The 16,169-nt window shown below is 37.2% G+C and overlaps 1 protein-coding gene across 1 annotated transcript in view; it reads left to right on the top strand.

Annotated features, from left to right (window-relative positions):
• THSD7B (thrombospondin type 1 domain containing 7B) overlaps nucleotides 1–16,169 on the top strand; it is a 569,933-nt gene that overhangs the window by 193,706 nt on the left and 360,058 nt on the right. The window contains exon 10 of the mRNA XM_037734459.1: nucleotides 16,037–16,166. Coding sequence (XP_037590387.1) covers nucleotides 16,037–16,166 — 130 coding nt within the window. The remainder of the gene's footprint in view (nucleotides 1–16,036; nucleotides 16,167–16,169) is intronic.

The raw sequence follows: 16,169 nt of genomic DNA, 5'->3' as shown, positions 1-16,169 counted from the left end.
GACTACCCTATTTAAAAATCCCCCTTCTCCCTATCTTTTTTCTTCTTCATTACTCTGTATTATTTTATCACAACAACTATCATCATCCTAAATAATCAAAGTTCCATGTCTTGTTCACTGCTGAAACATGTTTAAAGGTGGCTGCTGCCAAGTAAGTGCCTAAATATTTGTTGAATGAATGGCAATGGATGAGTCACTAAACCTTTTTCTAGGGCTTACTGTATACCAAGTTTTATGCCAACTGTTAGTTACATTAAGATAAATAAAATGAAGTTACTATGATCACAGAGCACATAAATAGAAATTCAGGTATACAAACACGTGTTTTCTCTAACAGGAATGAGCACACAAAATTATGGAGCTAGAGAGAAGGGAGTCCTGTGATTGGGGAGGATGTGACTGAGAAGGTGAGATTTAGTAGATCAGGAGTTACCAGGTAAACATGGAATAGATGTTTACAAGTAGCAAGTATGGGAGGAGATATGTGTGCGGAAGCTTGGCTGTGTTAAAGTACTTTGTAATTGAATGAATTACAGGTGGCTAGTGATGCTTGGGATACATAACCCATATGGGTGAATGATAAGAAATAAAGAGATGCAGGTACCCGTTCATGAAGATATTCTACTGAGTTTGTGTCTTATCTGGAATACTGGTAGAATTTAAATTTCAACCATGGGTGTGATAAAATCACATTTATGTTTTAGAAAAAGAAAATAGATAGAAAATAATGAGGTGAGACAAAATTGGAAACCAGTGGAAAAATTAGGGGACCATTCAATTATCTGGGCAAAAAAATGAAGAGAATATTTTCTCGAATAGAAAAGGGGAATTTAAGTTTTCTTAGTCTGTTTCTGTTACTTAGAATACTTGAAACTGGGTAACTTATAAGGAAACAAAATTTATTTCTTACGGTTCTGGAGGCTGAGAAGTTCAAGGTTGAGGGTGTGCATCCAGTGAAAGCATTCTTGCTTGTGAGGAGTCTGCAGGGTCCCAAAGTGGCACAGGGCATCACATGGCAAGGGGGTTGATCATGTGAGCTTAGGTTTTCCTTTGTCACCTTATAAAGCCACTGGTCCTGCTCGCATGATAACCCATTAATCCATAAATGGAATCCAGTCACCTCTTAAAGGAGCCACCTCTCATTTCTGCCACATTGGGGATTCACTTTTGCCATGAGTTTTGGAGGAGGCAAATATTCAAACCATAGCAGCAGGTCAGCACGTAAATTATCGTAACTCAATATTGTTTAATAGCATGTCTTCGTGACCTGGAGTACACTTAGTTTTTCATCCTTCTATCCTATGTAATTCACATAACTGGATGATTATGCAAACACACTTTCTTGCTCAAGGGATTTAATAGAAACAATAGTAAGCAATTGTCAGGATTTCAGCAAGGCACAGACCCTTCTTAGCCACTCTCTCCTGAGTATGAGCTTCCAAGGAGTACAGGGGTTCCAAAGATCCAGGAGACCTCACAAAGTCGCCACATTCCCATCTCTTCTTATCAGGATCAGTGAGAAAATTTGAGGGTCTTGTGCAAAATGGGAAAATGAGGAGTTAATTGTTAAAAAAATTATTGAGAATTTTAAGACTGTTGCCACAGAGACCTAAACCACCCATTAGTCTGCACAGATCACTTGCCCATTCATGATGCTGGTCCCAGTCTTTATTGGCTTTATCTCCAGGCCAGTATCCTAAGTGGCTTTGAGTTTTAATTTTTGGGAAGAGTTGCCATTAACCCAGATTATTTTATTGGATTACATTACTCCAGCTGAGAATGTCTAAGGATTGGAGGGAATAGGACCAGGGAGTGTTTTATTTTTGTGACAGGCGACAAAGCAGAATGCACACTCTGGACCCAGATTGCTTGGGTTTCAGACCATCTCAACCACTTACTGGGAATTTGTACGAGGAACAGAAGCTCTGTCTCCATTTTCTTACCTCAAAATGGAAATGACAAGAATAATTTTTATAGGGTTCTTATGAGGACTGAGTGAGTTGATTCATATAAAGCACTTGGTAAGTGACTCATGCAGTTGAATTGTTGTTCTTACTGTTTTGAACATTATATTCTCCATATTAAACTTTTGTGGTTACATGTAGTAAAATTATACCCATTCAGAATGAATTTTGTCATTTTGGAAAGAGAAATGCTTAATTTTAATGTAGTTGAATTTATCCAACCAACTACATTATGGCTTTTAATTTTTATGTTTTAAAATCCTTTTTTTAATCCTAAATATATAAAGATATTATCCTATATTTATCTTCTGAAACTTTTACATCAAAGTGTTTACTAATTTATTTTTAATATGGTTCTAGGTAGAAATCCAATTTTTGTGTTTGTGTGTGGTTAAGTGGCCCTCTTTTCCTCTCATTCCCTCTCAATGATCTAGCCACTCCTGTTCTGTTGCTCTGTCTGGAATTTGACTCTGTGCCTTGGCACATAATATCAGCTCTGCCTCATCTTGTCCTTCCCCAGATATTACATTAGATGATCCCCTATCTCCTTCAAATTCTTTCTCGACTATTCCCTTCTCATTGAAGATTTTGAAATTTAAAATTGTCAAACCTTCTCCCCTGCCATCGCTCCCCTTGAATGATCCCCACCCACCACAGGCACACATGGACAGATACAGGCACACATGCCCTGCTCCTTTTTTATTGCACAGTATTTTTTTTTTATTTTTTACATTTTAAGATCCAGGATACACATGCAGAGTGTGCAGGTTTGTTACGTAGGTTTTCATGTGCCATGATGGTTTGCTGCACCTATTGACCCATCATCTAGGTTTTAAGCCCCTCGAATGCATTAAGTGTTTGTCCTAATGCTCTCCCTCCCGTTACCCTCCACTCCCGACAGGCCCCTGTGTGTGATGTTCCCCTCCCTGTGTCCATGTTCTCATTGTTCAACTCCCACTTCTGAGTGAGAACATGTGGTGTTTGGTTTTCTGTTCCCATGTTAGTTTGCTAAGAGTGATGACTTCCATCTTCATCCATGTCCCTGCAGAGGACATTATCTCATTCGTTTTAATGACTGCATAGTATTCTATGGTGTATATGTGCCACATTTTCTTTATCCAGTCTGTCATTGATGGGCATTTGGGTTGGTTCCAAGTCTTTCCTATTGTGAATAGTGCTGTGATAAACATGTATGCATGTGTCTTTATAGTAGAATGATTTATAATTCTTTGGGTATATATCCAGTAATAGGATTGCTAGGTCAAATGGTATTTCTCACTCTAGATCCTTGAGGAATTGCTATGCTGTCTTCCACAATGGTTGAACTAATTTACACTCCCGCCAACAGTGTAAAAGCATTCCTATTTCTCCACAGCCTCGCCAGCATCTATTGTTTCTTGACTTTTTAATGATAACATTTCTGACTATTGTGAGATGACAGACATCTCATTATGGTTTTGATTTGCATTTCTCTAATGATCAGTGATGATGAGCTTTTTTTCATATGTTGGTCGCATAAATGTCTTCTTTTGAGAAGGGTCTGTTTGTATCATTTGCCCACTTTTTGATGGGGTTGTTTTTTTCTTGTAAATTTGTTTACGTTCCTTGTAGATTCTGGATATTAGACTTTTGTCAATTGGGTAGATTGCAAAATTTTTCTCCCATTCTGTAGGTTGCCTGTTCACTCTGATGCTAGTTTCTTTTGCTGCTTTGCACAATATTTTTTTGCACATATTTAATTACTATATGAAACATTAAATATTTAGCTTATTTATTTTCAAATTTCCTTTCTCCCTCTACTAGAATGAGAAGTCCTTGAGGTCAGGAATGGTTTCTTTTGTTTATTTATAGCTTCAATTTCTAGAAGAGTATCCTCTCCTTAGAAGATTTCAGTATTATTCTTGTAGAACTAAGAGCGCCTATAAATAGTTCTCATCTTGGGTTTTCTTTGTGTGTGTGTGTGTGTGTGTGTGTGTGTGTGTGTGTGTGTGTGGTGGTGGTGGTTGTAGGCTTTTCCTGATTGTTCTTATTTAGTAAATCTCAGGCTTTCACCATCAGTGATGGAGAAATTTTCCCAAGGGCCAGTGCTCCAAACTGTTTCCTGACTTTCATGCTTTTTCTAGCAATGGATTTAAAATACACTTGAAAAACATTTCAAAAAGAATTGCAAGGAAAACAAAAATAAAAGGAAAAGGAACCTATAGGACGTGTCAACAAATTATTGCCCAAATGATGATTGGGTATTTATTAATATATTTAGAGAATTGGTATTAGTATGTATGATATATTTCTATGATTTTTAAAAAAAAAACAGTTTTAAAAAGGGTTATTGTCTTTTAAATATATTCTTAAATATTTGCTTGTAAATAACGTGCTTTCTGAATTTTCTTAAAACTAACCTGGGAATGTGTGTGGGCATGGGTATAGATGAAACAAGGTAGGTCATATACTGATGCTTATGGAAGCTGGTATATATGCTCTGGGTTCATTTGATTTGTTTAAAAGTTTCTTAAAAAGGTAAAAATCGGCCAGGCAGGGTAGTTCATGCCTGTAATTATAGCACTTCAGGAGGCCAAGGTGGAAGGATTTCTTGAGCCCAGGAGCTGGAGACCTACCTGCACAAAATAGGGCAACCTTGTCTCTACAATAAACAAACAATAATTAGGCAGGTGTGGTGACACTGTCCTGTAGTGCCAACTACCCTGGAGGCTGAGGTGGGATGATTGCGTGAACCTGGGAAGTTGAGGATGCAGTGAGTTATGATCTTGCCACTGCATTCCAGCCTAGGAGACAGAGTGAAACCCTGTCTCAATAAATAAATAAACAAACAAACGTTACAAATTTAATGAAAAAGCAAACTTCCTCATAATTCTAGTTGCCCTGTGTTAAGAGAGATTCTCTAGACATGCGGTTTCCTATATTGTTGGAAGCTCATGTCTCCATCTTCTCATTCAGAAGAAAAAAGGTGTTTTAAATGGCTATATGTTCATTCAGTCATGATTTTCAGTCATTCATTCTTTTATTTATTCAACAATTATTTACTAATGCCTACCAGGTTTATTTTATTTATTTGTTTTTTTGTAGATATAGGGACCTTGCTATATTGCCTAGGCTGTTCTCAAACTCGTAGGCTTGAGCAATCCTACCACTTCAGCCTTGCAAAGTGCTGAGATTACAGGTGTAAGCCACCTCTCCTGGCCCTTACTAGGTTTTACACACTTCAGTAAGACCTAGAGAGGCTCACTGTTCAAAGACAGGGAGTCAAAAAGACAATGGATGCAGCAGAGTTATTTGTAGAGGTGCAAGAACATGAGAAGAAGCCCACTTAGGTGATGTGGGGTGGAAAAAAACTTCTGAAAAGCGATGACCATCTGATCAGTCTCAGAGGATGTACAGCGGTCATCTGGATGAAGAGAGAAGAATGCTTAACCCACCTGCACACTAACCTGTCTCCCAATTAACATTTTTACATGCTGACTGGATGCCAAACCCTGAACTAACTACTTGGTATTTCATTACCTGATTATTCTGCTTCAAAACCCCCAAATAAAGTCTTCTTCTTACTGCCCTTTGATGCATTGAGAGATAAGTAATTTTTCTAGGTTCATGGACTTGGGTTCTAGATTCACCGATTCTAAAAAGTCACATTATTTCATCAACACAAAGCCAAAAGAGAAATTTTGAATGCTAGTGACTATGTTGACACTGCAGAAGTAATGACAGCAATACAAGCATTAACATGTACCTCATGCATAAAAGACATAATTAAGAGTGTTTGTCTACCTTGTGCTAAAATTTATGGTTAAAAATGAAAAAACTAACTTTAATTAGTTTGTATTCACAGAGTTATTTTCCCATAGTCATGTTTTTCAAACAACTCCAAAACAAAAACTTTGATATCACAACCAACATTTAATGTCTGAGTAATTTCCTTCACCTTACATTTAGGAAAACCAATGCTTTCATATAGATGCGTTATGAAAGGACATTGAGAAAAGCTTGCCAAAGAAACAAAAGCCCAGGATTTTTGTGGTTGAGCCATAGTGAGTGATGAGCAGAACATGGCAAGCTCCCTAACAGCAAGTGGTCTAGTGACACACTTCACTTTCCTGTAAGACCCGAGCATGCAAGGACACAAGGTGCTATCTGTGCCCTTCCTGAGTTGTGTCCTCACTCTGCTAGCTTCTCTCTCAAGCTATCAGCACAATGGTCGGCCTGAATTGCCTTCTTTATTATTATTATTATTATACTTTAAGTTCTGGGGTACATGTGCAGATCGTGCTGGTTTGTTACATAGGTATACACATGCCATGGTGGTTTTCTGTATCCATCCCCCCGCCCATCACCTACATTAGGTATTTCTCCTAATGTTATCCCTCGCTTATCCCACCATACCCTGCTATCCCTCCCCTAACCCCTCCTCACCCCCCAACAGGTCCCAGTGTGTGATGTTCCCCTCCCTGTGTCCACGTGTGCTCATTGTTCAACACCCACTTATGAGTGAAAACATGCATAAAGCCTTTATAGAGTAGGGCAACATGAATTGTTTTAAAGCAGTTTTCAGATATATTTTTCAATATTCATGCCTAACAATGATGACAGCACCTTCATCTTCAATTACAGCAATATTTTTTCAACTTATATCTTAGATGGCATTTGTACCTCTCAAAACCTGTCTGTATCCCATGCAGTATGATGTTTCAGTGTTATTTCAGTCTTAATGTTGATGGAATGGAACACATTAGGGGAGCCTGTTGTAGCAAGCAACTATAGACATTTCCTCTGCTAAAATGAAAGGAATCAGGATTTGGGAAAAAAAAATAATAAATCCCTGTCATGTCATAACACGGTGAGAAGAAAAGACAAGTGTAACATCATTATAGATGGTTTTGTTAACTTTCCTTGTTTATACTGCACATTTCCAATTATACCCATTATGATGTACTTAGCTAGAGGGCAGGTCACATTTTCTAAATGAGTTGAGATCAGTAATGGTTTAGCTGGTGCTCATTTGTTTTCTATGGCTTGGTTAAGCATGCTGTATGGTCTTTTTCCTGTTTTACGTATTAGATGCATAAGAAACTCTAATTGTGCTAAATCAGTAGTTCTCCTCTCTGGGGATTTTTAAAAACATGCTAATACTTGAGCTCCACCCATCAGAGATTCTCATTTAATTGGCTTGGGTTGCTGAGAATGGGGTGGGGCACTAGGAATTTGAGAAAGCATCCCTGAGATTCTGATATGCAGCTGGAATTAAACACAATTAGATCAGCTGTGGATGACTTCAGTTGTGACATATAGAGACTGAGAGGAAGGGCAAACTCAAAGTGGGTCACTATTTGGTAAGATTAACTTTCTCTAAATCCAAAATGTTTTAAGAACAGCAGTGGCTGGGCATAGGGAGTTGAGGAAATTGGAAGGAGTCCCTGAAGTTCAGAACCATGGCCTGGGCTTCTGAGTATGTTGTGTCTACCACAGAAGTGTGTGTTTGCTTTGACTCTTATCCTGAATACTTTATGCAGATATAAACATAAATTACTCTTTCTTAAGTCCATATAAGGGCTTTCATATCAAGAATTTCAAGTTCACTATATAGACACACACACACACACACACACACACACACACACACACACACACACACATAGAGGGCATTTGAAAAAACTTTAAATCCCACTTAATTAAGCATTCCTAACAGCTGTCCTATGAATTGTCTCAGCAGTATTACCCACATAGGACAAGTAAGAAAATTGAAGTTCTGAAAGGTTAAGTGCCTTGCCCAAGGTCATATAGCAATTCAGTAATGAGCTGGTATTAGAAATCAGAGCCCTGAAGGTCTTGTCTGTTGCCAGATCCATTGAATTTGGCTTCTGTTGCAAAATGAATGATGATTATAAAAATTTAAGAATACAGAATGCATTTTTTTCAGGCAATATTTCAAAATGAAAGAAGTATATGGCTATCCTAAAGCTTATTTTTAACATTCCTGGAAAGTTTAGCAGAAAAGCTTTGCAATTTTGCCTAATTTCATTTGTATATTGATTGATAGAATCTTTAGCTCAGTGTTCATTTTGAAGTACTTCAAGGTTTAGGCTGGGAGGAAATTTTAGGGGAAGATGCTGCTCTTGATGTATCTGCTCTATATATGGAACATCAAGATGAACAGGAAGGAAGTATATAAAACCTTCCTACTCATAGTTCTTTTAGGGCATTGCATTTTTTTTTTAACGACTTAAGTCTCCATTTCTCCTTGAACAAAGAGAGAACATATTGGATTGATGGCTTTTGAATAATAAATACAAAGTTCATATTATTATTTCTGAACTCTTATAAACTAAAGAGATCTTTTACGTTATTATCTATCTGTCAAGTTTCACTTCTGCTGCACTGGGTAGATTTAATAATGCATGTATGTACATTTCAGCATAACACCAGCACCTAGGTGAGTTGCCTACATATAGCAGGTACCTCATAAATATTTATTAATGATGACAACACTGTATGTGGTAACTGCTTCACTCTGAGAACACAGCCATAGTTTTAAAGGGGAATAAACTTAGACTGCCAAAATTATGCTACCATCTTTGTCTGTCTATAGCATTGACTTAGAAACAGACTTCTTAATAACAATTTGGATTTTTTTCCAAGTGCAAGTTGTTTTCCCCTCATATTAATGCTCCTCTTTGAATAAACACTAAGTCTCTTCAGTTTTATAGCATCCGTTTGTGATGTTTCTGTTGTAATAACACATATAGAGTAGCTATGGTTAGTTTGAGGTAAGCCCTACACTCTCCTTTCCTATTAATTTTTAATTCAGTGTTTCACAAGTTTGTGGAGTGGTATGAAACAGTCTCCTTCAGATGTTTGAATGATGCAAGCAGAATTCTATGGCAAGAAATAAAAAGGTCCAGTGATCCTGTTGAGTAGATAATTTTAAGAATAGCAGTGCAGTCAGTCTACTTTTTCCACACATTTGAAATGCCATTCTATGCTGGAATGAGAAATAAAATGTACATGTTTCTTATTGTACATGCACATGGGGGTGATAGTCTAAATGATCATATGTTTCATAAAAACCAAGACATTTATGAGAGTACATGAAAGAGTTATTTTTATTTAAGCTAGGATAATAGGTGTTAACTAGACTTGCTCTGAGAAAACAGGATGTTTGATCATCCTATCCATTCCTGTCCAATAATATGAGGAAATGGTTGTAGGTACTAATTGTCATGCAATTGTAGTTTAATTTAGCTGGAACATGGAATGGTTTTAAGCCACTCATTGTCTGCTCCTAGATGTACAAAATAGGAATGAGATAGCTCTGAATGGAAAGCTGGGTTGTCACTATTTTTTTTCTTTTTCTAAATTACAGAAAAGATTAACTCTTGCAACTTCATTCTATTTTTTAAAATCTTTTCTTTTATGAACTCACATTATGTTAGAAAAAATTTCTTATACCTGGCAATGTGTTCACACTTTACACGCAGTATCTCATGTAATCCTCCTAGCAATTATAAGAACTAGAAACTTTTAGTTGGCCTGTTTTACAACGTAGGAAGTTGAGGCTTAACAAGGTCAAATAAATTACCTGAAGTCTAACAGGTGTTGGGGTTGCAACTCAACCTCAGGAAGTATTTAATGTGTCCCTGTTAATGTGATATTAACCTTAAAAAGCATTGACGTCATCTTTTTCCTTCAATCTTTGTGAGAGAGGAATCACCAGAATGGGTTCAGTTTTGCTTTTGAGTGGTGAATTGTACATGTAAGTGAAGAGAAGGAAAGAGACCTATAGGGTAAGAAGCAGGAGTTATAATGTGGTAAGCCAGGAACAATACTGGTGATATGAAGCATAACAGACCACCAAAGTTTAATTGGTAATGGAAATATCTGAGAAATAAGGGAAAGCCATAAAGGTTAATTTTTTAAATCTATTGGAATTCTGCAGGTTGCTGCTGGAATAACTGCCATACATTGCTGGTACGTAACTATCCTGCATCCACGCTGCACCTATGCTTGCCTCTAGCAGTTCCCCCAATTTCCTGGCCATGTGTTCGTCTCCAACCCTGCCTCCCCTATCAGCCAGTGCCTATGTTCACTCCTGTTCTACCATGTACTTGAGGTCCCCCTACTCTCACGTTTTAGATTAGTTGCAAACTTAGTAAATCCGTTCTTTATTCTAACTCATTAATTGAATAACCCTGACATTAGGACTCAACATCATGACACTAATTCAGTGTGATGTACCCCAGCTTACCTAGCTGCAAATCACACAAAGTTTCTCTTCACATACTTAATTCTTCTCTCTTTGCTATTGTCTTTCTGGGAAAAACTAGTATAGACCTTCATAAAGAATCGATAAACATCTCTCAATGTTTGTAGCCCATACATATGCTTTCTATGGTAAATATGTTTCTTAATCTTTAAGTCACTGTCTTCTTTAAATATTACTTTTTTTGACTATAATTAATAACAAGTTTAATTATACCTGATGACTCAGTGATAATAAAACATGCATAAATCAAAACTGAATTTAAACTAGTCATTTATTAGTCATAATCATGCTTGAGCAATTGTTTATGTTGGCAAACAGGCACATTAATTTATTGTTATTTTTTATAGGCTTAATGAGTTTGGAAACATTCACAAAACCTTACAAATATGACACTTTTTTAACACTGAAATCTTGTGTAAGTGGGTGCTGTTGAAAAATTGCTTAGAAGGGAAGTATTCCTTTAGAATAACAGAAGGACAGCGATGTAAACTATACCTCCTCCACCTCACCCCTCTCTACCCCAAAAGCTCCCCTCTTTCCCTTCATCATACTATAAAGTCTCCTTTAATGGAAATATTATGGGCCTAAATGTCTGCCTAGTACAGTTTTAACTCTAGCTAAATAATTTTGGGAAATTATTTACTTCTTCTACCCTCCATTTTCTTACCTGTAAAATGGAAATAATAATACCAATTGGATCAATTATAATAATAAAATAAGGCATCATATGCATATGTAAAATGCCTAGAAGTAGATCTAACCTAAGTTAAGATGTGTTTTACACACATAGGTGATTTAAATGTAGTCCACTGGCAAAGCCATTATCCTCCCCTCTCTTTAGCTCGTTCCCGGAAATCACTTTTTCCTGTGTTTTCAGTGGAAAAGAGGGTATTGTTTGACATCACTTTCTGAGAGCTCTACTTGGCTTTTGCCCATCTTCTGTTACCTAGCTTCAAACCATGATTTTGGGGGCTGCCTCAGACTCCATTTCTTTTGTTGCCAGTTACCTCTTAGGTTTTTGGAATTACTGTTCTGCCTTGATACAGCCCTCATGCTGGCTTCAAAATGAGGTGAAATTGTTACAGGAAAGTGATATGGATCCAGATCCTAAGAGAGGATTCTTAAATCTCATGCAAAAAAGAATTCAGGGTAAATCCATAGAGTAAAGCGAAAGCAAGTTTATTGGGTGGGGGGCAAGGGGAGGGACAGTGGGGGGTCAGGGAGGTTGCAGAGCGTTAACACTGGGAGAAATGCCTGATGTAGGTAACGGGGGGATGGAGATAGCAAACCACCATGGCATGTGTGTACCTATGCAATAGTCCTGCAAGATCAGCACATGTACCCCAGAACTTAAAGGACAATTAAAAAAAAAAAAAGATGAAATGTTAAATATACTCCTAGGTTAAAAAGGAAAGAAAAAACAGTTGAAAAAAAGTAGGAAAAATACACTGTAATCAATTAATTTTTTATAAATCTTAAACCAGCCTTGTATAGAAAATATTGTAATCTTGTTAAATTGGTTTGTTTTTTACCTGTAGAAATAAGAACTTAACTTTTACCTACAAAGCACTCACTCATCTCATTTCACTAGAGCCTTTGTCTCCTGGATGACTATTTCTAGCTTTTCACTCAAACTCTCTAAAACTAAAATTAAAAAAAAAAAAGTAAAGGAAGAAAAAAATGGCTACTCCATAGAGAAGCCTTGAGGGCTGATGGTTGCCGATTTTTATGGTTGTTTCTTGATATATGGTCAACAAGGTGAGTATTATTTATGCCTTCCCTTTTTAGACCATATAGGGTAACTCCTGACATTGCTATGACATCTGTAAACTGTCATGGAGCTTGTGGGAGTATAGCAGTGAAGGCGACCAGAGGTCACTCTTGTGGCCATCTTGGTTTTGTTGGGATTTAGCTCGTTTCTTTACTACAGCCTGTTTTAATACCAAGGTCTCTATGACCTGTATTTTGTGCTGACCTCCTATCTCATCCTGTGACTTAGAATGCCTTAACCATCTGGGAATGCAGTCCAGTAGGTCTCACCTTTATTTCACCCAACCCCTATTCAAGATGGAGTTGCTCTGGTTCAAATGCCTCTGACAAAATGAGAAAATCATTGACTGCCCTATCCAAGTGTACACTGCCTGCCCTTTAGGTTCCCACAATACCACTTAAGTCTGTTGTGTATAAAGGATTCTGCTGTAAATGTGGCCATAATGTGAGGCAGTAACATCATAAAGAGAGGAAAATTCTTTAAAATTGAATGCTAAATATGTCCATTGAAAAGTTCAAGGAAATACACACACACACACACACACACACACACACACACACACACACAAGAGAAAGTCAGAGAGAAAGAGAGAGTGAGACTCTTAACAGGTATTTCACACTTCTCTGGCGTTGTTTCAGTAGCTCAAGATCCCCCCTTACCCCTCTCTCTCTCTCTCTCTCTCTCCCTCCCTCCCTCCCTCTTCAAAGACATATACATTTTTCTTCGTTTATGAACAGTGCAGATCAGTTTCCCCTCTGAAAAATCTTACTTAGATACTAAATGTTGATTTTAACTAGAGGATCCATCCTTCCATCCTTTTAAACCTCCACTTGAATAGCTGCAGGGCATGAAAATCAATGCAACAATTTTTCTCAAATTTTAGATTATTCGACCTGGAGTCACACCATAAAGGCAGACTACCTCTGCGTGCGAGTGTATATCGTATGTGTATGGTGTGTGAGGTGTGTGCATGTGCATGTTCAGTGTAAAAAGGAGAAGTATTGATCCATGCAAAATGTGTAGTCTCCCTTAAGGCTTCTCTTTTGATGTGAGGCGAAGGCATCCCTTTCATTTTTTTCTATTGTTTTCAATCTTTATTTACAGACTCCTAAGGTAATATTTGGACAAAACACACATACACACAAACCCATACTCAAGGAAACATTCTAAGGTTAAATAATACAGTATAGGCTAAACAGAGATAGTACAGTATAATTGGCATTAATTGGGAGTAGGGAAAGGAACTTTTTCCTAAAGGCATAATTATTTACAAAAGATTGTTCCAACCCAAATAAAGATAGCTTTTTATATTATTATGATGCAGAACTGTCTTGGTAACCTTCTTTTTTCAAAGCTTCTATTTCTAAACTCCTCACAGAAGCTTAACTACATTTAAAAAGTGGCCAATTACAGCATTTACTCTTTCAAATAGCAGTGTCTCTCCTTTGACTCCTTGACTTTATCGGCATGTTCTGGCAGGAAAAAGGTAGTCCACTCAAATGGGGTAGCCAAGGAAGATTTAATGAAGGGACTATTTACAAAGGAATAAGAAGTGTTAAGGTAGACTAGCAGGGTATCATGGTTTAGGATCTGGGACAGTGAAAGCTAGGAGCTTTAAAGTTGGTGGAGAGAGAAACATTTAGTGGAATGAAAAAAAGAAGTATTTAATAGCTATAGGCAAATGCCACTCCATAGGAACTGTGGCTTTTGTTAGACATAGGGAGACAAGGCAATACAGAGGATGGAATCTGGTGGAATAAATACCCTGATATCTCTGTCCCTCCTCTTGCCATTTTTTTCTTTTCTTTTGTGTGTCCCATTCCCCCATTGGCAAAGCCCAAATGGAAGCCAATGGGCCAGGGGGCCACCAATGCAGCCCATCTCTTGGTATAAAGCAGGTTAAAGAAGGACAAAGAGGGGATCTGTAGGGAATAGATCAAAAAGATCCTGTACATCTCCTTAATTTCCAGTTCAAGGTCATCAGGTGTGCAAAGGTGTTGGTCTCTCCTTTTTCCGAAGATCTCATTAGAAATGATAGGAAAATAATTTTAAAAGCCTTAATTCCTTCTCAAAAACAAAAGGAGAGGACCATTAGTGGGTGAGAGATCTTTATGAATGACAGAACATTAATGGGTAAGACCAAAAAGTAGAGAAATTGGTGACCCAACATTGGGAGACGTGACCTAATGTAGCAGGAAGGTGGGTGGTGGCAGAGAGAAAGCTCTTCTACCCAGGAGGACTCTGCAGAACCATAGAGACTGGTCTGATGTAGGACAGGAGTGAGGGGTAGGGCTTTAAAAACATGGGTTATTTAAGTAACCAGTAGAAGCATAAAAATAGCAACATCATCGTAAAAGATTGGAAGATGGTACAAAGTCAACTGTCAATCACAGCAGGAAGTCAATATGTGATGTCTGAAGATCATAAATCAAGAAGTAATGACATAAGCATAGTATTTATAGATTTGGAGGTAACTATAGAAAAATTAAATACAGAAGGAGTTGAAAGTGTTCCCTCTGAAAAGGAAGACAGAGAGTAGGAAAGCTTTCATAGTGAGTGAATTGCTTCTCACTGTGAGTCTGCTAGTATTAATGATTTTAAAAAATATATGCATCTATACTTTTAATAAAGTCTTCTTATTTCGTTGACTGGCTTTCTAAGTTAACATCTTGATATGCGTAGGTCCATTATTTGTACCAAACCTACCAATGTATTCCATCTTCTCCTATACTTTCTTTTCTCTCTATTCTTTATAAACTTCACTGTGCTCCTCCCTCCCTCCCACCTTCCCCATGTGCACACACCCAGAGCCATATTCATATACCTTCCTTCTGAGTGTGTTAGTTCCATATCTGTCTTTGTAAGTAAATGTCTTGTACTCTTACATCTCCATGCCTTTCTTCAAAGTGTTTCCTTGGCCTGAAGTGGCTTCATTCATTCATATATATATATGCATATATATGTGTGTATATATATATATATGTGTGTGTGTGTGTATATGTATATATATATATATATATATATATATATATATATATATGTGAGTTTTTTTCTATTTAGCCATCAAGGTCTTCAAAGCAGATAAAAAATCTGTCTCTCTCATGAGCCCTCTTTCATTGCCAAAGTAAAAAATGACTTCTATTTCTTCTATACCCACCTAAAGCTGTGTCACTGTCTCACACTGCTCACACCGCAGTGTCTTCTAACTAGTTGTGTATATGTCTGCCCCTTTTACTCCTTGCTTAATTGTAAGTTCTGTAGGTCAGAGATTTGTGTCTGCATTTATAGTGCAAATAGTCTATCTTGCACATAGTAATTGAAATTGTTGCTAAGTACTTTAATGATCATTGATTTTTGTTGTTGATGTTGATTCAAAAGGCATCTAAAGATTGTGAAATGAGTGCTTCAGCACATTAAAGTGAACTTCAGTTGTTTTTTATTGATGTTCCTATTAATACTTCTACTTCTCAGCAAAACCCTGAAGTGAACAATATTTTGTTCTTTCCTAGTACATATGGTTATAAGGTTATGAGGTTATGAGGAATAAGAAATCTCATAAACTAAGTCTGTAAATAAATAGGTTACTAATATATTAATTTATATAGGTGCATTTTGTTTGCATTATAAAAAGTAGCCTGGATGGAAAAATGCCTTATTCAAGGGATTCAGTTGCTGGTAATCAAACTCCAGGGCTTTCAGCTGTTGTTTGGAGATTAAAGGGTTTCTGGGGCCCCTCCGATCATGCCATAAAACTTTTATGCCATTGGTAATATAGATTCTAATTAATTTAAACACATTAAGACAGTGAGAAACAATTATATTTGAAATCACCGTTATTAAGTATTGTGTGTTTATTTCATAAAACCAAGATAGAGTGTTAACTCCTGGTCTTTGCTTATTTTCATTTCCAGGTTGATTTTCCACATGTGCTTACTTTATCTCTCTTTCCTTTTTTGCAGTTGCTACCTAGATTTTGATCTGCATCAACATAAAATGGCATTATATAATTTTCTTTTTCCTTTACCTCAGGAAATGCCACAGTAAAACAGTCTCGATACAGAATCATCATCCAGGAAGCAACCAATGGAGGCCAGGAATGCCCAGATACCTTATATGAGGAGAGAGAGTGTGAAGATGTCTCATTTTGTCCTATATATCGGTG

The sequence above is a fragment of the Cebus imitator genome, unplaced genomic scaffold, assembly GCF_001604975.1.
Source record: "Cebus imitator isolate Cc_AM_T3 unplaced genomic scaffold, Cebus_imitator-1.0 Scaffold620, whole genome shotgun sequence".
Classification (NCBI taxonomy): Eukaryota; Metazoa; Chordata; class Mammalia; order Primates; family Cebidae; genus Cebus; species Cebus imitator.
Note: the sequence above shows the minus strand (reverse complement) of the source record. Positions and strands in the feature narration are given on the sequence as shown.